General features: G+C 40.7%; 2 protein-coding genes across 2 annotated transcripts; both read right to left on the bottom strand.

Moving 5' to 3' along the window:
- Positions 1–648: 648 nt before the first annotated feature.
- Positions 649–14,123, bottom strand: IL36A (interleukin 36 alpha). The gene is made up of 4 exons (XM_063594688.1): positions 13,904–14,123; positions 5,491–5,604; positions 4,842–4,981; positions 649–3,747 (listed from the first exon to the last, which is right to left on the bottom strand). Exons 1-4 carry the CDS (start codon positions 14,079–14,081, stop codon positions 3,535–3,537), a joined length of 645 nt encoding a protein of 214 aa, XP_063450758.1. The 5' UTR covers positions 14,082–14,123; the 3' UTR covers positions 649–3,534.
- A 323-nt stretch (positions 14,124–14,446) lies between these two features.
- On the bottom strand, positions 14,447–16,074 carry LOC100992899 (DNA-directed RNA polymerase II subunit RPB4). The gene is given in 2 exon segments (XM_055107403.1): positions 14,447–15,878; positions 15,880–16,074. Coding segments are annotated over 2 exon segments (429 nt in total). The 3' UTR covers positions 14,447–15,644.
- Between the last annotated feature and the right edge of the window lie 2,178 nt (positions 16,075–18,252).

The raw sequence follows: 18,252 nt of genomic DNA on the forward strand, positions 1-18,252 counted from the left end.
TCTGTAGTCCCAGCTACTCAGGAGGTTGAAGCAGGAGAATGGCATGAACCCGGGAGGTGGAGCTTGCAGTAAGCCGAGATGGTGCCACTGCACTCCAGCCTGGGTGAGAGAGCCAGACTCCGTCTCAAAAAAAAAAAAAAAAAAAAAAAAAAAAACCTGAAGAAACCAGAATATAAACTTTATATAATAATAATGTATCAATATTGGTGTATTCATTTTAACATGTATGCAAAACAAATGTAAAATGTTAATACACAATCTTTGCACTTTTTCTGTAAATTTGAAAGCTTTCCAAAGTAAGAATGCATTATTATGTATTAAAAAAGTACTTAGCAGCTAACACAGTAAAATTACAGTGTCTGACATCCAATGCTTACAAGAAAGGCAAAGAAACAGGAAATTCAGACACAGTATGAGGAGAAAAATTAATCAAAGCCAACCCAGAACTGATACAGATGTTAAAATGAACAAATACACATTAAAATGTTATGTCTAAATTCTGTATATTTAATAATTTAAGTAGAGACATGAAAGAGCTTAAAACAGACTCAAGTCAAACTCCAAGATGTAAAAACTGCCATGTCTGGAATGAAATATACACTACATGAAATTAGCATATAGAAGAAATTATTAGTGAATTTGAGGACATAGAAATAGAAATGATCCAAAATAAATTATGAAGTGAAAAAAATAAAAGGACATACGACACATACAAGAACAGAGAATCAGTGATATATGGGACTAATTCAAGGGGACTAATATATGGAATTTTTAAAGGAAAAGAGGATGGTGGGAACAAAAATTTTTTTCAAATCTTAGCCAAGTATTTTCAGCCTTTAAAAAGAAGAAAATCCAGCCATTTGGGACAACATGGAAGAACCTGGAGTATATCATGCTATGTGAAATGAGCCAGTCACAAAACGACAAATACTGCATGATTCCACTTACAGATACGATATCTGAAATAGTCAAATTCATAGAAACAGAGAGTAGAATGGTGGTTTCCAGGGACTGGGGGAAGGAGAAATGAAGGGATGCTCTTCAATGCATATAATATTCATTTAAGCAAGAGAAATAAGTTCTAGAGATCTGTACAAGAGTATACCTACAGTATACTTTATTAACAATATTATACATTTAAAAATTTATTAGGCAGGTATATCTCATTTTAAGCCATAATACAAGTAATTATAGGATGTATCTCAAGGAATACTAAGAGAAAATGCAATGTTTTATGCATTTATAAGAAAATAAAGAATAAAAACGAGTAGACATAAATTTCTGAAGAAGTTGAATTGCTTCTTCCAGAAAACATCCAGGCAACGTCAAAGATGGCCAGATTTCTCCCCAGCCCTGAGTTTAGGAGATCAAATATCCCAGTTGGTCCAACAGCTGGTCCATACATCTCAGTTTAGGTCCATTAACCTCGTGCATTCATAGACCCCTTTCACTCTCCTAAGTGTTTTGGTCATCTCACAGGTCTAGAGAAATTACCAGCACAGGGAAAGGCAGAGAAGAAACAGTTCTACTTTTTTGTAGGAACCATGAGAAATGAAAAGCTCGGGGAGTGCTATGCTGTCACCAGGAAAAATGTAATCTCTAACATCAATGTGGTCACTCAAATGCTGAGTGAAAGAAGACATCAGGATGGGATGAGGAGGTTGGGGCAATGCCTGCAGGGCCCTGGAATTCATCAGTGTGCTCAGGAAAACAGCATTTCCACATCTTCCTCCAAAGCTTAGGGACAAGTAAAAATATAATGGAAAGTAAACATTACAACAGGACTACACAGATGAACTATTTTGGGAATCATAATACGGCAAGAAATAAAATTTCAGCTAATATTCTGTAAGAAGAAAACTTATTTCAAAATAAGAGAGGATTAAAAAGAAGTCTTCAAAATAAATGTTCTCTAGATGAACGGGACCCATGTCAGTTTATGGTTTGTGAGTTCACAGGAAAAACCCACAGTAGACTCTCAGAAACCCTTGCCAGAAGAGGCAGGGAGGGTTTTTCAGATAGCTGTGCACCTGCATTGTTCACTGAAATAGGGAGTGAAATTTCTATTAGTGAAGCACTATTTGTCCCACCCACCCCAGTAGTGAGGCCTGGAGAAACCTGAGTTTGGGAAGATACCACCCTCCCCAACAATCTTACTCGTTCCTCTTAGAAACAAGAGCCTTTGTGTGAGCCTGCTTTACAAACTATAAAACTCCTTAAAAATGCAAGGAATCAATATTATAACCACAATATTCCACTAAAGCCATTTGATTCATAAAAGAGCCACTGAGATGTCAAAATTTTTATTTCACAAATTTAATGCTTTTGAGGTCCAGTGATAAAACTTCAGGTGAAAGCTTCATTTTCTTAATCCAGTCTATCGTTGTTGGACATTTAGGTTGGTTCCAAGTCTTTGCTATTGTGAATAATGCCGCTATAAACATACGTGTGCATGTGTCTTTATAGCAGCATGATTTATAGTCCTTTGGGTATATACCCAGTAATGGGATGGCTGGGTCAAATGGTATTTCTAGTTCTAGATCCCTGAGGAATCGCCACACTGACGACCAACCTAAATGTCCAACAACGATAGACTGGATTAAGAAAATGTGCCACATATACATCATGGAATACTATGCAGCCATAAAAAATGATGAGTTCATGTCCTTTGTAGGGACATGGATGAAGCTGGAAACCATCATTCTCAGCAAACTATCGCAAGGACAAAAAACCAAACACCACATCTTCTCACTCATAGGTGGGAACTGAACAGTGAGAACACATGGACACAGGAAGGGGAACATCACACACCGGGGCCTGTTGTGGGGTGGGGGGAGGGGGGAGGGATAGCATTAGGAGATATACCTAATGCTAAATGACGAGTTAATGGGTGCAGCATACCAGCATGGCACATGTATGCATATGTAACCAACCTGCACGTCGTGCACATGTACCCTAAAACTTAAAGTATAATAATAATAAAATTAAAAAAAAAAAAGAAAGCTTCATAAACCACAGCAGTTCTTCACCCAAACCAGCACCAGCATATGTAACTTCACTGAGACATAAGCCAAGCCCAGGAGCGGCGCAGTTTTCTTTTTGGTCTCCTCTTTCTGATGGAACATTTATATCTGCTTCTCCTTGTCAGAATCCAAAAGGTCTTGATACTCCCTCACAGAGGAATGTATCTGAAAATCCAGAGACCTGGACTTAAAATTTAAGAGTCACCACCCTCATTTTTACTTGGAGCATTATTAGCAATTATGTTAAGTAGAGCTTTCTTTATTATTTTTGTAATGGTGCCATATTTCAGCCACATGCTCATGGCAAGGCCCTCAATTTCCCTGGACTATTTTCCACATGGCCCCAGGGAGAGGGACCAGTCCAGCACTTAGGTCACTGCATGAATATATTGGGAGGCAGCAAGATACTCTTAGGTGGAAAGTCCAATAACAAATTCTCCCTGCCCATTCCAGGCTAAGATTATACTAAGATTTTCCCTGCGTGGAGACCATCCTCCAAACCCAACTGACCTTAAAACAGCATAGTTAACCCAAAGTCAGTAGTGTTGGCTTTCCCCAGTTCTTGGGTAAGGATGAGAGGACAGCCTCCTTCAGAGCTGACAGCGATGAACCAGCCAGGGAAAGCCACAGACTCAAAGGTGGAGTTCCTGCCACTCTGGCTGTGGTAGAAGAGAAAGGACTTCACAGGCTCGGGTTGGTTGTACAAATCCATTATATCCTTTTCCTGAAGGGTGCGAAGGAGACACCAGCAAGAAACATAACTGTTTGAATGTTTCACGTTCTTTACACACTGATATTCCACGTCCAAGGATAGCATTCCCTACTCATTGAAGCAGCTTGGAGACCTCTGTTTCATATTATGGGATTGAAAATCATATAAATTAAATTCTTTTAAGATTATGGTTGAAACTCAGGCTACAAATTTTAATGGTTTTTAATGTGAGGCTCTGAAAAATGTGTTGACATGAAAGTTTTTGAGAATACAAAGCATTGATTGGGCCATTATTTGTTGTTCAGAAACAGAAACTTAAAGAATATTTATGTAACAGTTACTGTAAATTTCAAATTAAAACAGTTATTTTCTGTCAGGTTTCTGCACCTTCAGCACTATTGACATTTTAGGCAAGATGATTCTTTGTTTTCAGGGTCTGTCCTGTATAATAATATAGGATGTTTAGTAGCATCCCTGTCATCTACCTGATAAATGCAAGTATCACACCCCCATCCCAGGTTGTCACAACCAAAACATCTCCAGACATTGACAAATGTCCCTGGAGCAATATCACCCCTGGCTGAAAAACACTGTTTTATATCTTGTCATCAAGTTGAGTGTCTGCTTATGCTTGTTTACTGAAAAGGGTCAAGAGAGTTCCTGTAGCACACAGAGGCCTGCTATAACTATCTTTTTTTAATAATGGAAAATTGCGATTATTGAAGTGTTTGTTACAGAGAATTATGTTTGTTCATTTAAAGTTGCAATGTATTTTTTGCCAAAAAGATGTTTTAATAAGTTCATCTACTTTGTGATAATTAACTGCTAAAATGTCCTTGCTGATTTTACTCTGTGTGTGTGTTCTATTGAAGTTAGACATCATCCTTGCCAAATTATTAATATTTTTGTAAGTTAAAATAATAAGTCATTGTAGTAGGTTTGTTTCAAAATGTCCCTGCAATTTTTCTTAGTCTTTCATAACATATACCAACCCCAAGGAAACCAAAAATAAAAATGCATGAGCATAATAAGTACATTGTCTTTTAAAAGATCCTAAAATCTGAGTTTCCATCAAATAAATGGCAGGACCTGTCTTCCACACTCACCTTCAGCTGCAGTGTGGGCTGGTCCCCGACTTTAGCACACATCAGGCAGAGATTGAGCCCATTCAGGCCCAGGTAGATGGGGTTCCCTCTGTCTTTCTCAAGGGTCTCCACATGTCGGCATGAGATTAAGGCAATAGTGACTGGGAACACGACGTGAAAAGTGGTGTTCAGGTGCCGTTTCCAGGGTGGTACCTCTGAGCCAGAGTTTTAAGGGAATCTGCTAACTGACACTCACAGTGCACTCATAGAATGGTCACCTCACCACCCACCACCTAACCCGGACCCCCATCCTATGTTTGGGGAACACTTTCCATTAGAAAAGTCAGTATTTCATGGATTCAAAAACTGGTCCTCCCATAGATTACCCTCTTTGTCCTACTCTTACTCCCTGAAGTTTCTCAGAATATGTCTTCCACTGTTTTTCATAGGCTGACCCTTCAGTCTCCCTTACGCCTTCTCTCTCTCCTCTGACTTCATGACCATAGTCCCAGAACAACCTTATGCTCACCCTCTGTTCATTATTGTCTGTGAGATGCTCCTCTCTGTAGATATGCCCGGTTAACAAGCCCACTGTGGAATAACATCTGAGCACCTAACACACAACAGCACTGGCCAAAGGAGCTGCCTTTCACAGACCGTGGCTACTCACCTGGAGACATACGGTCCTTCCTCGGGACTGCTATGAGCGTCTGGTCCTGAAGAACCCACACCCGATGATTGATATCCTGAATGCTCCCCCGCTGAGGTGTGTCAATTTTCAATGCTGTTGAGAAAGTCAAAATGTAAAATAGTAAGAATGAGAGCACAGAATATCACCCCCTTGTCAATTTTTCGCCCTTCCATGAGGATCTTTACCTTTTTCCATTGTGGTGGTGTTGTTTCAGAACTGCCAAGGATAGGAGTCCTTTTATGTGCAGACCGACCCCAAGAGAGGACCTGAGTCAGTCCCAAGCCACAGTTTAACCCTGGGTCAGAGGAAAGACTGGTGGCCAGCCCAGCAGTGACCCCAGTCAGAATCTATACTCCCAGAACTCACCCAGCACCCTGACTTTGTTGGATGCAGTCTACCTCCAGCAGAAGCAGCTGCACCTATGAATCCTGCCCAGGCCTAGACCCAGAAACTCTAATATGACAAAGAGTGCCAAGGCCAAAGACCTGGAAGCAAAAAAAATCAGAGGTCACCAGACTTTCCAGCATAGGCCACACTGATAATCTGTTACGAAGGACCCTGTATCCCTACCGTTATGAACAATGGCTTCTACTGCACTTGGGTTTTCTGACAGGCTGTAACAGGGCCCAGGCCTTTTATCCACATGGGCAAGGAAGGAAGTTCTGCCTCACTAAGTCTGGCACTGCCCAACACTCAGGATATTTTCTAGTTCCTGATGCCAGAGGATTTAGTGACTCTTTATGTGAACAGCATGGTTAAGACTTCTCCAAGCAACCTGAAAAATGAGGGCATGCTAAACTTTTAAGAGCAGGAAATACAGTCACAGATACTGAGTTGAGAAACATTACGGGACTTCTTGCGGGTCAATGACTCATCTCTGATGCCACAAAATGAAACAATGGAATTATTCCTAAGAGTGGGAGCCCTCAGTAAGTGCAAGGTAGACTGAGGAGGGATGGGTCTCTCAAGACCTCTGTAGCTTCTAATCACTCCTGGTCCACAGGAACTATATTCTTGGTCAATTTCAGACCAGAAGCCCACTGACTCCAGTGACCCTCCTCCAGCTTCTCAGAGCCACTGTGCATGCTGCTTCTCCACGGGAGAAGGGAGTCTTACTGTAGCAAAGCCAGCTCCTAAGCACTCTAGCCACCTCAATGGACTCTAGATCACTATCTCTAGTATAGGTAGCGTGATAGTAAATTTTAAGTGTCAATTTGACTGGTTTAAGGAATACTTAAAGAACTGGTAATACATTAGTTTGGGGTAAGTCTATGAGGGTGTTTCCAAAGAAGATTGTGTAAGTCAGTGTACTAGTGGGGAACATCTACCCTCAACGTAGGTGGGATCCATCCAACTGGCCGGGGGCATGGATGGCATGAAAAAGACAGAGAAAAGGTGATTTGCTGTCTCTCCTGGAGCTGGGGCATTCTCTCCTGCCTTTGGACATTATAACTCCAGACTTTGGACTCCAGGACTTAATATCAGCATCTCCCTGGGTTCTCAGGCTTTCTATCCCAAAGTGAGAATTACACCAGTGGCTTCCTAGTTCTGAGGCTTTAGGACTTGAACTGAGCATGTTACCTGCATCCCAGGGTCTCCAGCTTGCAGGTGGTCTGTCATGGGATTTCTCAGCCTCCAAAATTGCATGAGTTCATTCCCCTAATAAATCCCCTTTCATACAAGAGGTCATCAAAAAGTTCATGGAAAATGCATATTATGAAAAAACTATGCATGGATTTTGAATTATTTTGCACCAAAATAAACTCCTACTAACTTGTTATAAGATGTTTGAACAGGATCTAGTTTGAGGCACTAAGAAAGGTAAGACATCAGTTTGAAAAGAGCCCCTATAAGAGCAACATGAATTCTTCTAAAATTGAAGCAAGAACAAAAATCAAATTTATGGTGAAACTTGGGTGGAAGAATGGTGAAATCATTGATGGCTTATAAAAAGTTTGTGGGGACAATGCCCCAAAGAAATCAGCAGTTTACAATGGACAACTCATTTTAAGAAGTGAGACAATATTGAAAATAGCACCTGCAGCAGCAGACCATCCACATCACTTTGCAAGGAAAAAACTAATCTTTTTGTGCCCTAGTTGAAGAGGACTGAATATTAACAGCAGAAACGATAGCCAATATCATAGACATCTTAATTGGTTCAGCCTACACAATTATGACTAAAAAAATTAAAGTTGAAGCACAATGGCTCATGTCTGTAATCCCAGAACTTTGGGAGGCCGAGGCAGGCAGATCACCTGAGGTCAGGAGTTCGAGACCAGCCTGGTCAACACAGTGAAACCCTGTCTCTACACAGGTTTGTCAGTTGACCCTGCAGAACCCACTTATACAAAAAGTCAGCCCTCTTTATCCACAGGCTCAGCATCCCTCAGTGCTGGTTGGTTGAACCTGCAGATACAAAGTGCCGACTCTGTATGTGTGTCTGTGTTTGTGTGCATAAACACACATCCTACTGATTCTATCTCTCTGGAGGCTCCTGACTAACACAGCAGGAAAGGAAGCCTGGCTGCCAGATGCCCCAGTGCTCTGAGCTCGCAGTACCTGACATTAGGTCTACAATAAAAGGAAGCTGAGGTAATACTGTTGATGCTCTGCTCCATACCTTCAACAACCTGAGTTCACAACTGCTGTTGGAGATCCTAGCATCTGTCAGCTTCACACCTCTAGGGCTTCCATCTCAGGGGCAACTTCAGTAAGTGGTGAAAGAAACTGGTAGACAAATGTTCAGCCACCCCATCCTCTGATACGATAACACTAAGGTTTCTCAGAGTTGCCCCATAGTAGTAACAAGATCACTAGCATTTTCTCTATTGGATCTCCTGGAATAATCCCCTGAATGAGCTCCCTGCATCCAGGATCTGCCTTGGGGAGAACCCAAACTAACACAGTAGTTTGGTGTTTGAAAGCAAAATACTTGTGTTCAAAAGATGTGCATTCAAAATTAGGTTTTGCAACTTTTGGAATTGTGTCTTTGGAGAAATTCTGTCACATCCCTGATCCTCAGATGACTCATATGAAATGCATTACACCTTGCTGGGCTGTTATGTGGGTTAAAGAAGAGCATGAAAAGCTCTCCATAAGTGACAGCTTCCTGGAGCAACTGACCTAATGAGTCCCCTATGTCTGTCACCAAGCCCCAGATTGACCTGTTTATCTCAGTCAGCATTTTTGCTGTGACTACCAATAGATCATCTCAGATCTCGGTTTTTTTGCAACTTCATCAATGACCTATCTGGCCAGCAGGAGAATTTCCTTCTGTTTACACCCTGTCTCCTTCCCAGATATTCCTACTGCATGGTATGATATAAAAGGCCATTAAAATTTTGTCCAGGGAGCCCCACAGTCATCTCCTCAAGAGTGTGAAATCATGTATAGCCCAAATTTAAATGTGTAGCAGGTATCCCTGAGTCAAAATTAGAATTTGGTATCACGCTGAGTTTATAAAGAGGAGCTTCCTCAGGTCTCCATTAGCATAAGATGATTTCCATACTCAAAGAAGAAAGTTCAGAGCCTATGACATCAGCTCCACTCTCTCTGCACAGAACTGAACCCACATGAATATCTTGGGGGAAGAGGCCCAAGGTCCTTCCATAGGTATGAAGATGCAAACAGACAAAACATATTGGTTTGGATGCTGCACATATGAATGCAAACTCATTTGTGACAACAGCTAAGATGTAGGTCCTTTAAAATTCTTATTCCATCCCATAGATACTTGGAGCTCTATATGGCCTGGGTACTTAGGCCACAGTGCCATCAGTGGAGGTGGTGAGGGCTGTGGTGATACCAGATTGTTCAAGACCTGTACTTATTTCTCTCTAGCATGGAGGAAACATCCTTTATAGCCAAAAGGGTGAATGCTCCTGAGAAAGGACACTGAGCCAAATATGATGAAGGAAACTTCTCACTCTGCAAGAAAAGAATTCCACAGGAGTAAAGCCTAGAGTTGCAGCCTTCTCTCTCTCTTCAGCTATCCAGAACTAGACCTGTCTTGGGATTTCATTCCTTTGTCCATCCCTATCTATCCTTCATTACTCACTTCAAAGTTTAATATAGTCACCTCTACCCTGCAAATCTTTCCCAAATCCTATAGCACAATTTCCACCATTTATTTTGGCTACTATTATTCATGTATTGCCAAATCATTAGATAAAATTTTCCTTGTTGTGTACATCTTTAATACTTAAGGTGTACTTTATGGATGATACATTGGCATTATTTTGAAGCTTGCCAGAAATGCAGAATCTCAGGTCCTACTCCAGACCTACAGAACCAGGATCTAAAATAAGGGAACAGTAAAACCACTATATGCTCTCTGCTGATATAGTACACCTTATGCTCAGTACTGTAGTCACACCAGCACAAAAATAAAGAAGTCAGTGCACAGGGTTGGGGCTGGGGAGGTGGCAAGCTCATGAAATCTAGATTGCCTTTCTCCAACCTCTAAGAACCATGGAGAGGAGTGTCCTGGCACTGAACAAAGGAGAAGAGTGAAAGAAAAAGAAAAGAAGCATTTCTGGAGGGCTGTGGCCAGGGACAGACTCTCACAAAGATTTTCACACTAAATACTCATAGCTTCATTGAGCTAAAAACAATCAAACTGTATTCAATTTTATGTAGGCTAAACTCATTCCACAAGAAGCAAAAAGAAAGTCTCTCTAGAGGAGGGAAGAGTCACTCAGATACATTTTCAAAGGCACAAGCCACACATAGTTGAAGATTACCAGGCATATGAGTAAACAAGGTCACAAGAACAAGAACAACAAGAAAAAAGAAACAAAGCAAACAAAACAAGATAACAGAAACATATCTACACAAACTTCACATTTTGTAATTTTTTTACACACAGCTTAAAGCAACCATCCTAACCATGTTTAAGAAACAAATGAAAAACATGAAAATATTTTTCTAGAACAGAAAACTATGGAAAGTGACAGATTTGATGGAGTCAAGCAGAACCTCTATGACTGTATGATAAGTAAATTAAATTAAATAAGCTAATAGCTATATTTAGCAGTAGGCATCACACAGCAGAAAAGAGAATTAGCAAATTTGAAGACAAATGAGAAGAAATCCAGATTGGAGCACAGGCACAGGAAAGCCAGAAAATACAGAAGAAGGTGGAAAAAATGTGGAGAAAAAGGTGAGAAGGTGCAAGCTATTGACTGGAGTCCTAGGAGGAAAGATAAAATAAGGCAGAGTTATTATTTGAAGAGAGAATGGCTGGGAATATTCTCAAATAATAAAGACACCGATTCACAGTTTCAAAAAACACAATAAATCTCAAATAACATAAATGTTTTAAAGATTCACTTCTAAACACATCAGATTGAAATTTTATAAAACCAAAGGCAAAAATTAAATGTAAAAGTAGCAGATAATAAAAACTCATTACCTTTGAGGGGTGCAAAAGACTGACAACTGACTTCTCAATTACAACAATGAAAGCCAAAAGACAATAGAATGATATCTCAAAATGCAGAAAGGAAACCTTCCAATGGAATTTCATACTCTGCAAAATTTCTTAAGTTTTTCAGATTAAGGGAAAATCAAGAACTTTCTGAGACAGAAACTTGTGGTGGCAGGTTAAGTATATCAGTCCCCTCCCTCTTGGAAGTAAAGCAGTTTGTCCTCACAGGGATGAATACATAGCCTGGGTGTGGGTTTGCTCTCCTACATTCAGAACCTCAGCTATAACCACTATCCAGGGGCCTATGGAATCCCATGCAATACAACATCCAACCAGGGAGTCCAAAACAACATAGCATCTAACCAAAACACTGGCCCTATAGTGAAGGAAGAGCTGAAACAGGTCCATGATCATTAAGTTCACTTAATGGTATACTAGTACATTTTTAATAACTGGCTCTCCAGAAAAAAAAGAAAAGCCCTGATTTGTAGTATTTGTCAATTTTCTTGATGTAAATACTACTATAATGGGCAATTTCAAGTTGCCAACCGACTCAAAAAATCCTGAAAATGTAGTAATTGACCCCGCAAAGTCAGTATAAGCCTGCTCCACTACTTCCCTGGACTCACTGGTCAACCCAAAAGTAGCAACCTGTTGGAGCATTGAATGGCTTCCTGGAGGTATACCTGGAACACCATGTAAGTGGTAATACTTTGGAAGGATGGGCTGCCATCCAGCAGTATATGTAAGAGGAGGTATAGCTGCTTTTACATATGAAGATAGGGAGGTATATGTGTGTAATATTTGTGGAACCCAAGTGATCCATTTGGACACCTCTTGGTATTCCCTTGAATAACTAAATGTGAATAGGCATGCAGTAACCCCAGCTCAAGAAGTACATGACCGCCAGAGTGGGGGATTTGATCACATCCCCAGGAAAGCCACTAAGACCTGCCAAGCTATTAGTTGAGGGTAAAGGAAATTTAGAATAGACAGCGGAGAAAAAAGATGATGAGAACAAACTGTTGGCCCAACTATAGAAATGGGTGCTGTAGTCCATTCACTAACATTCCTCTGCTAAGTTTCCCTTCAGGTAGACACCCATGGGAGGCATGGATGATCTGCTCCCAAACATACATAGAGGATGGGGTCCATGCAGCACAAGAGTGGATTGTGAGCATGGAGGTGTGACTCTCAGACTTCCCTTTAAAAGAACCTGTTACAAGGAGAACAGTTGGAAGACAACCTCAGCTGCTGCAATTTTGGGTTCATGGCAGTGCTCCTGCCAAGAACACTCTTTTCTTGGACTGCTCCCAGCCAGTGATGGCAGTCTTTCCTACTGATGTGGAATGCCTCTGCAGCCAAGTTTTGCTCTAGGGCTCCCCCATGTGCCAGGTTGAGACTTTCTCAGAGCTTCACAGGTGCACTGCAGTCTGACGCTCTTCCTACCCACTCCTCCTTCCTTCTCTCTCTCTCTCTCTCTCTCTCTTTTTTTTTTTGACAGAGTCTCAAGATGCTCTGTTGCCCAGGCTGGAGTGCAGTAGCATGATCTCGGCTCACTGCAGCCTCTTCCTCCTGGGTTCCAGTGATTCTCCTTCCTCAGACTCCCAAGTAGCTGGGACTATAGGCACGTGCCACCATGGCTGGCTAATTTTTGTATTTTTAGTAGAGGTGGGGTTTCACTGTGTTGGCCAGGCTGGTCTCGAACTCCTGACCCCAAGTGATCTGCCTGCCTTGGCCTCCCAAAGTGCTGAGATTATAGGTGTGAGCCACCGCACCTGGCCTTTCCTTCTCTCTTTTCTATCATTGGTGTCAGTCCTGCCTCACAGTCTGAATGCTCTCCCTACCTACTCCTGATCCCTCTTTTTTGCCCTTCAGGCATGTCTCCCATTAAATCTCTTAACATCTTCTCATCAAAGCACCCAAACTGACATGACATATCACCATGAATCCCAAGAATGTGAATAAGCAAGATGTAAAAGAATACATACAGTATTATTTCATTTATATAAAGTTTAAAGCATAAACAATATCTATTTTAGGGGCATATACATAGATGGTAAAACTATAACAAAATTTAAGAGAATAGTTACCATCAAATTTAGGATGACAATTACATCTGTGGGGAGGAAGAGAAGAGGATAGAATAGAGGATGGGCATACAGTTCTTCCAAAGTTCCTAGTTCTGTTTATTCATCTGGGTGAGTTTATATAGGTCTCTTTTGTTTAGACCTTAGATATATTTGTTACAAATATTCCTTCTTACCTACTCAGTATTTCTTTTACACCATAGAAAGAAAATGGATTCTAAAGCAATTTCCTGGATTTCCTGGAGATGATCAGGACAATACAACAATAAGTATTCTTGTTTATTGTCTTTTAACTGTTTTTGATATTTACCTCCATATTTATTTGAGTTTATTTCTGTTCTTTATTGAGTGTTTACATAATCTCATTACTTCATTATATTCTTAGAGAACCTTTTTTAAAAGCCATATGTAAATCTAAATAAAACAAAATAAGCTAAAATAATAAATATTTAAAAGGCAGAAATAAATCAGACATCAGTAATAAAGATGAAAACATAAAGCCAGTTATATGAGAAAGCCAGAAAGTCTTTTATCTAAATCTTACAGAAGGAAAAAGTAAAATAAAATCCTTTATGACCATTTTAAGCATAAAAATACTATATTAAAATTTAAAGACATGGACCCACGAAGAACGAAAACACATAGTCCCTCTCCATAGACTTGGATTCCAATCCAAGGCAATGTCAGAGCAAGGTCCCACAGGCAGAATGATGGTTCATCCTTCCAGTGCAGAAAAGGAGGGTTGCTTTCTCAGTCTATGGCCTCCAACCCATTGGTAAAATTGACAATCACAATTTGCTTAAAACAGAAAGAGTATTAATAACAAAAGTAAACTATCTTAAATTCAAATAACAAGGGGTAGACCACTTACTTGAAAATAGTTCACTCAAAGACCATGAACACAGCCTGAGTTTTCCATATAGTCCAACAATTAATTTTTTCATCATTCCTCTTGGCTCTGCTATTTTCATCTCCAGAAACAAAAGCTTCACATAAACGTAGTCTGTTTTCTCAGGCTTCAAAGTCTTGTTACAAAACAGAATAGTCATTATTTCCTGCTGCTCAGAGGAAACCAGTTTTTACTCTTTTAATTGTTTTTGATATTTACCTCCATTTTTCAAAGTACTATGAGTGTGGTGCTATTTCTTGATTTTTCTGTTTGAGCCATTATGTGTTAACATCCTTCCATGGAAAATAGTTTTAATTGTCATACACAACTCATCTAACTCCCTACTACACAAACACACACACACACACACACACACACACACACACACACACTCATTCATCCATGCATCCTTCCAAAATATTTACATCATGATTTTGGATAGCGTATACACTATTATTGCAATATAAACATTACTGACAATTAGGCTATATAGTAAATTATGATTACCTTTTGTCTCCTGAATAACTTAATGTTTTCTCTAGAATTAAGAACTGCTGGTGGGGGCCAAGATGACCAATGAGAAGCAGCTGCAGTGTGTGGCACTCATGGAAAATAACAAAAAGGGGTGAGTAAATACAGCACCTTCAACTGATATATCCAGGTACTCGCATTGGGACTGATCAGGGAAACAACTCGACCCACAGAGAACAAAGGAAAGCAGGGCGAGGTGACAGTCCTCCTGTTGGCGACAGAGAGCCAAGGGAATCCCCAGCACCCCGCCAAGGGAAGCAGGAAACCACACTTCTCCCATGAATCTTTGCAACCCTCAGATCAGGAGGTGGAGTGAGCGCACGTTACCAGGACCTGGGGTCTGACACAGAGCTGCTTGAAGTCTCTGAACAGCAGCTGCTCAGGCATGCACAGAGGCCCAGGAACTTTACATACTCCTCAGGCCAGGTGCAGTGGCTCACACCTGTAATCTCAGCAGTTTGGGAGGATAAGGCAGGAGGATCACTTGAGGCCAGGAGTTTAAGACCAGTCTGGGCAACATAGTGAGACACACCCTCTATTTAAAATAAAATTTTAAAAAAATTTTTTTTAATTAGCCAAGAGTGGTGGTGCACATCTGTGGCCCCAGCCATTTGGGAGGCTGAGGCAGGAGGATTTTTTGATCCCAGAAGGTTGCAGTGAGCCATGATTGCACCATTGCACTCCTCCAGCCTGGGCAATAGAGTTAAGACCCTATCTCCAAAAAAAAAAAAAAAAAGTCTCAAACAATAACAGTGGTTTAATTCTTCCTTTGGCATCTAGATAAAACTGGTCTTTCTCTATAAAGTCTACTATGTTCTGGTCTAGTTTCAAAACGTATAAACACACTGAAATTAAAACATGAAGTATTAAGAATACAAGATAACGTGGGGGCCAAAAGTCATGAATGAGGGAGTCAACAGTGTGGCTAATATGACACCCCCTCCCACCCGAGCCACCTCACACTTCCCAGGGCACACTCAGGAAGCCACTGGCAGCCACTGCACAAGGCTGCTCCAAGATTACATGTCACCTGGACCTACGAATTATTTGAAACAGCAACCTAACCCAACAGCAAGTTGGGCTGTTTTCTCCAAAGGAATTCCCAACTGTCTTCTACAATGAAATGTCTATGCAAATCAGCCCCAGACCCTGTGGGGCCATAGTTTCTCCAAGCAGCAGTGATGTTTAGGGATTAATACTGAAAGCTGTGCTTTGTCTGGATATCATCAAGAACCTGCTGCAGCTCCTCATCTTCAAACCACCCCTCCAAGTTTGGGATTAGAGCCTTGGACTCCTCAGCAGTCTCTGGGCAAAGGTTGGCCAAACAGACCAACTCAAATTTATGAAGGTTTTTCTAGAGTAACAAGCTACGAACACTGGCAATGGTCTCTCTGTTTTCGAAACCACTGAAACGGCCTGTGTAGTTTCATTGTTTTCATGAAGACTTCTGAGAGTTCCTGTTCATCCTCTGCACTCTCGTTCTATTGCTTTCGATGTTCCAGAAGCATATGAACTTCTGAATTTAGAAGGGTCTCCGCTGTTTCAAACTCTTTAGGAAAAAGGAGCTGTGAAGTGTCCTCCTCTACATCGTCAGCCCGTGGATCGCTGCCGCCTGCTGCCATTGCCGTGCCGCGTGCCACCACCCACATCCTTAATTTCTTTTTATTGCTAAGTAGCATTGAATACACCACAACTTGTTTATCTATTCACTGCTTGATGGAAATTTCGGTTCTTTCCAATTTGGGGATATGAAAAATTTTATTTGAGGATGTGAACTTTTTATACAAGTCATTTTCCTTCAGTTTGCTTTTAAATCACTCAAGAGAGAACAACTTTACAAAAGTAAACGTCAAAAAAAGCAGGAGGTATGTATTTTTACATATCTCTTTATTTCTATAGAAGCATATAGATCATTCCAAGCATGATTAATTTGTGTCTTTTTACACACAAAACTCCACTGGATGGTCCAGAAGAGTGTTTCCCGTGTTTACTTAGAAATTAGCACTCCCTAGGGTCTTTGGTAAAATATTAATTCTTAGGTCCCACCATAAACTTAGTAAGTTGCAATTTCTGGAGGAGGGGATTTTAATCTACTAGGCATGGAGCGAGCACAAGTGCCCTAGGTTTTCAGTGAATATCCAGATGATTCTAATGTAGTTTCAAGTTTGGGAAATACAGGTGTGCTGAACATTACTGTACTTGTGTCACTACGTAATGACATTTGCACAGGTGCTCCACCTTGGGTGACTCCACCCTGGGTAGGTCATTTGCAGACACCCTGCTAGATAGGGACAGCCCTAATGATGACATGTCTCAGACTTTGCTCTGCCATCTTGCTCAAGGTAATTGTTGCTGATTTCTCACAGCAATAGTCTAAGAAACAAAACAATATTTTATTGACATGTATTATGAGTTATGACCATTGTTTTCAGCACACTGTGGGCAGCATCTTCAGTCCCCATGCCCAGTTGTTAATGAATTATGAGACAAAGTCTTCCTGTCCAGATTCAGGAAACAGCCATTACCCTTCAGCAGTCCTGAGGTGAGAGGATATCAGCCCCAAAGCAACTTGACAGAGAAACAACCCGCTCACCTGTTTTATCTACAATTGTGAATCTCTGGTGGCATGGTTATAAGACTACTAATTCCGCCCCCGCCCCCAGAATCCCCCTTCTCCTAGTGCATCAGACCTTCTATAACACCAATTGCCAAAGGTCCAAAGAAAACAAATTATTTGATGAGTATTAGCCTAGAGCTTGTGCTTCTCAAATGCAAAAGTATTTTATAGCAATGTGTAAAAACTAGGTGTGGACCAGACTATTCACCTGAAAATGAGGATATTGCTCCTTGCAGGGATCCTCCATGATTTTGTAAACCATGGCATAATACACTATTTCTCACATGTGATGGGTAAGGCAGGGAGCCCAGATCTGTGTTTTCTGGGTTCCACATGCTTTCTATGAGATTATTATAAATTGGTGTTTTCATTTTGGTTATACTCTGTCATCATAGCCTCTTCTGTATCACCAGAATGAACACCTTACCCTTGAGTCCAGCCACATGATGTCAGGACTCATATTTGAGCTTTTGTTTGAGCTCACATTTGTGCCAAGTGAAAGTCCAAGGTATCAGTGACTGAACAAACAAAGTTTTTCACAGTAGAGAAAAGAAGTGGGAATACCAAATCATCACACAGCCTGTAGCAGGATGGAGATGCTGTAACACTTACAACCATAATCATGTCACAAGCTAATGTGTCATCAGCTTTTAATTAATAATATAAATTGGCAGATGTAACAACCTGCCACTATTTATTAGCATAGTATGGATATACGAGTGAATATCCAATGACTAATTCTTCTATTGGATATTCCAGAATTAATTAACTTTAACACTTATTTTAATGTTGATTTTTATAAAACTGCAATGCCAACATTATATTCAATTGAGGAAGAAAACTTTAGAGGAGAGTGGCAGAGGAAGGAGGAAAGTAGGACTTTGCATTAATCATCCCACACAGAAACATCAATTTGATCAACTATTCATGCACAAAAAAAATCACAAGAGCAAAGGAAACCAGGTGAGAGATCACAGTACTTGATTTTAGCATCATAATAATAACAGATGCATTGAAGAGAATAGGAAGGACCGTTTTACATTACCCACATCACCCCTTCCCTAACCCCAGGCAGTGCAGTATAGAGAGAGACATTATCTCTCGGGGAAAGAAAAAGGAATTAAGAGTAAGACTTCACCTTGGAACTCAGTACCACGCCTGCCACAGTAAAACCCACCACAGG

Source organism: Pan paniscus, chromosome 12 (genome assembly GCF_029289425.2).
Source record: "Pan paniscus chromosome 12, NHGRI_mPanPan1-v2.0_pri, whole genome shotgun sequence".
NCBI lineage: Eukaryota > Metazoa > Chordata > Mammalia > Primates > Hominidae > Pan > Pan paniscus.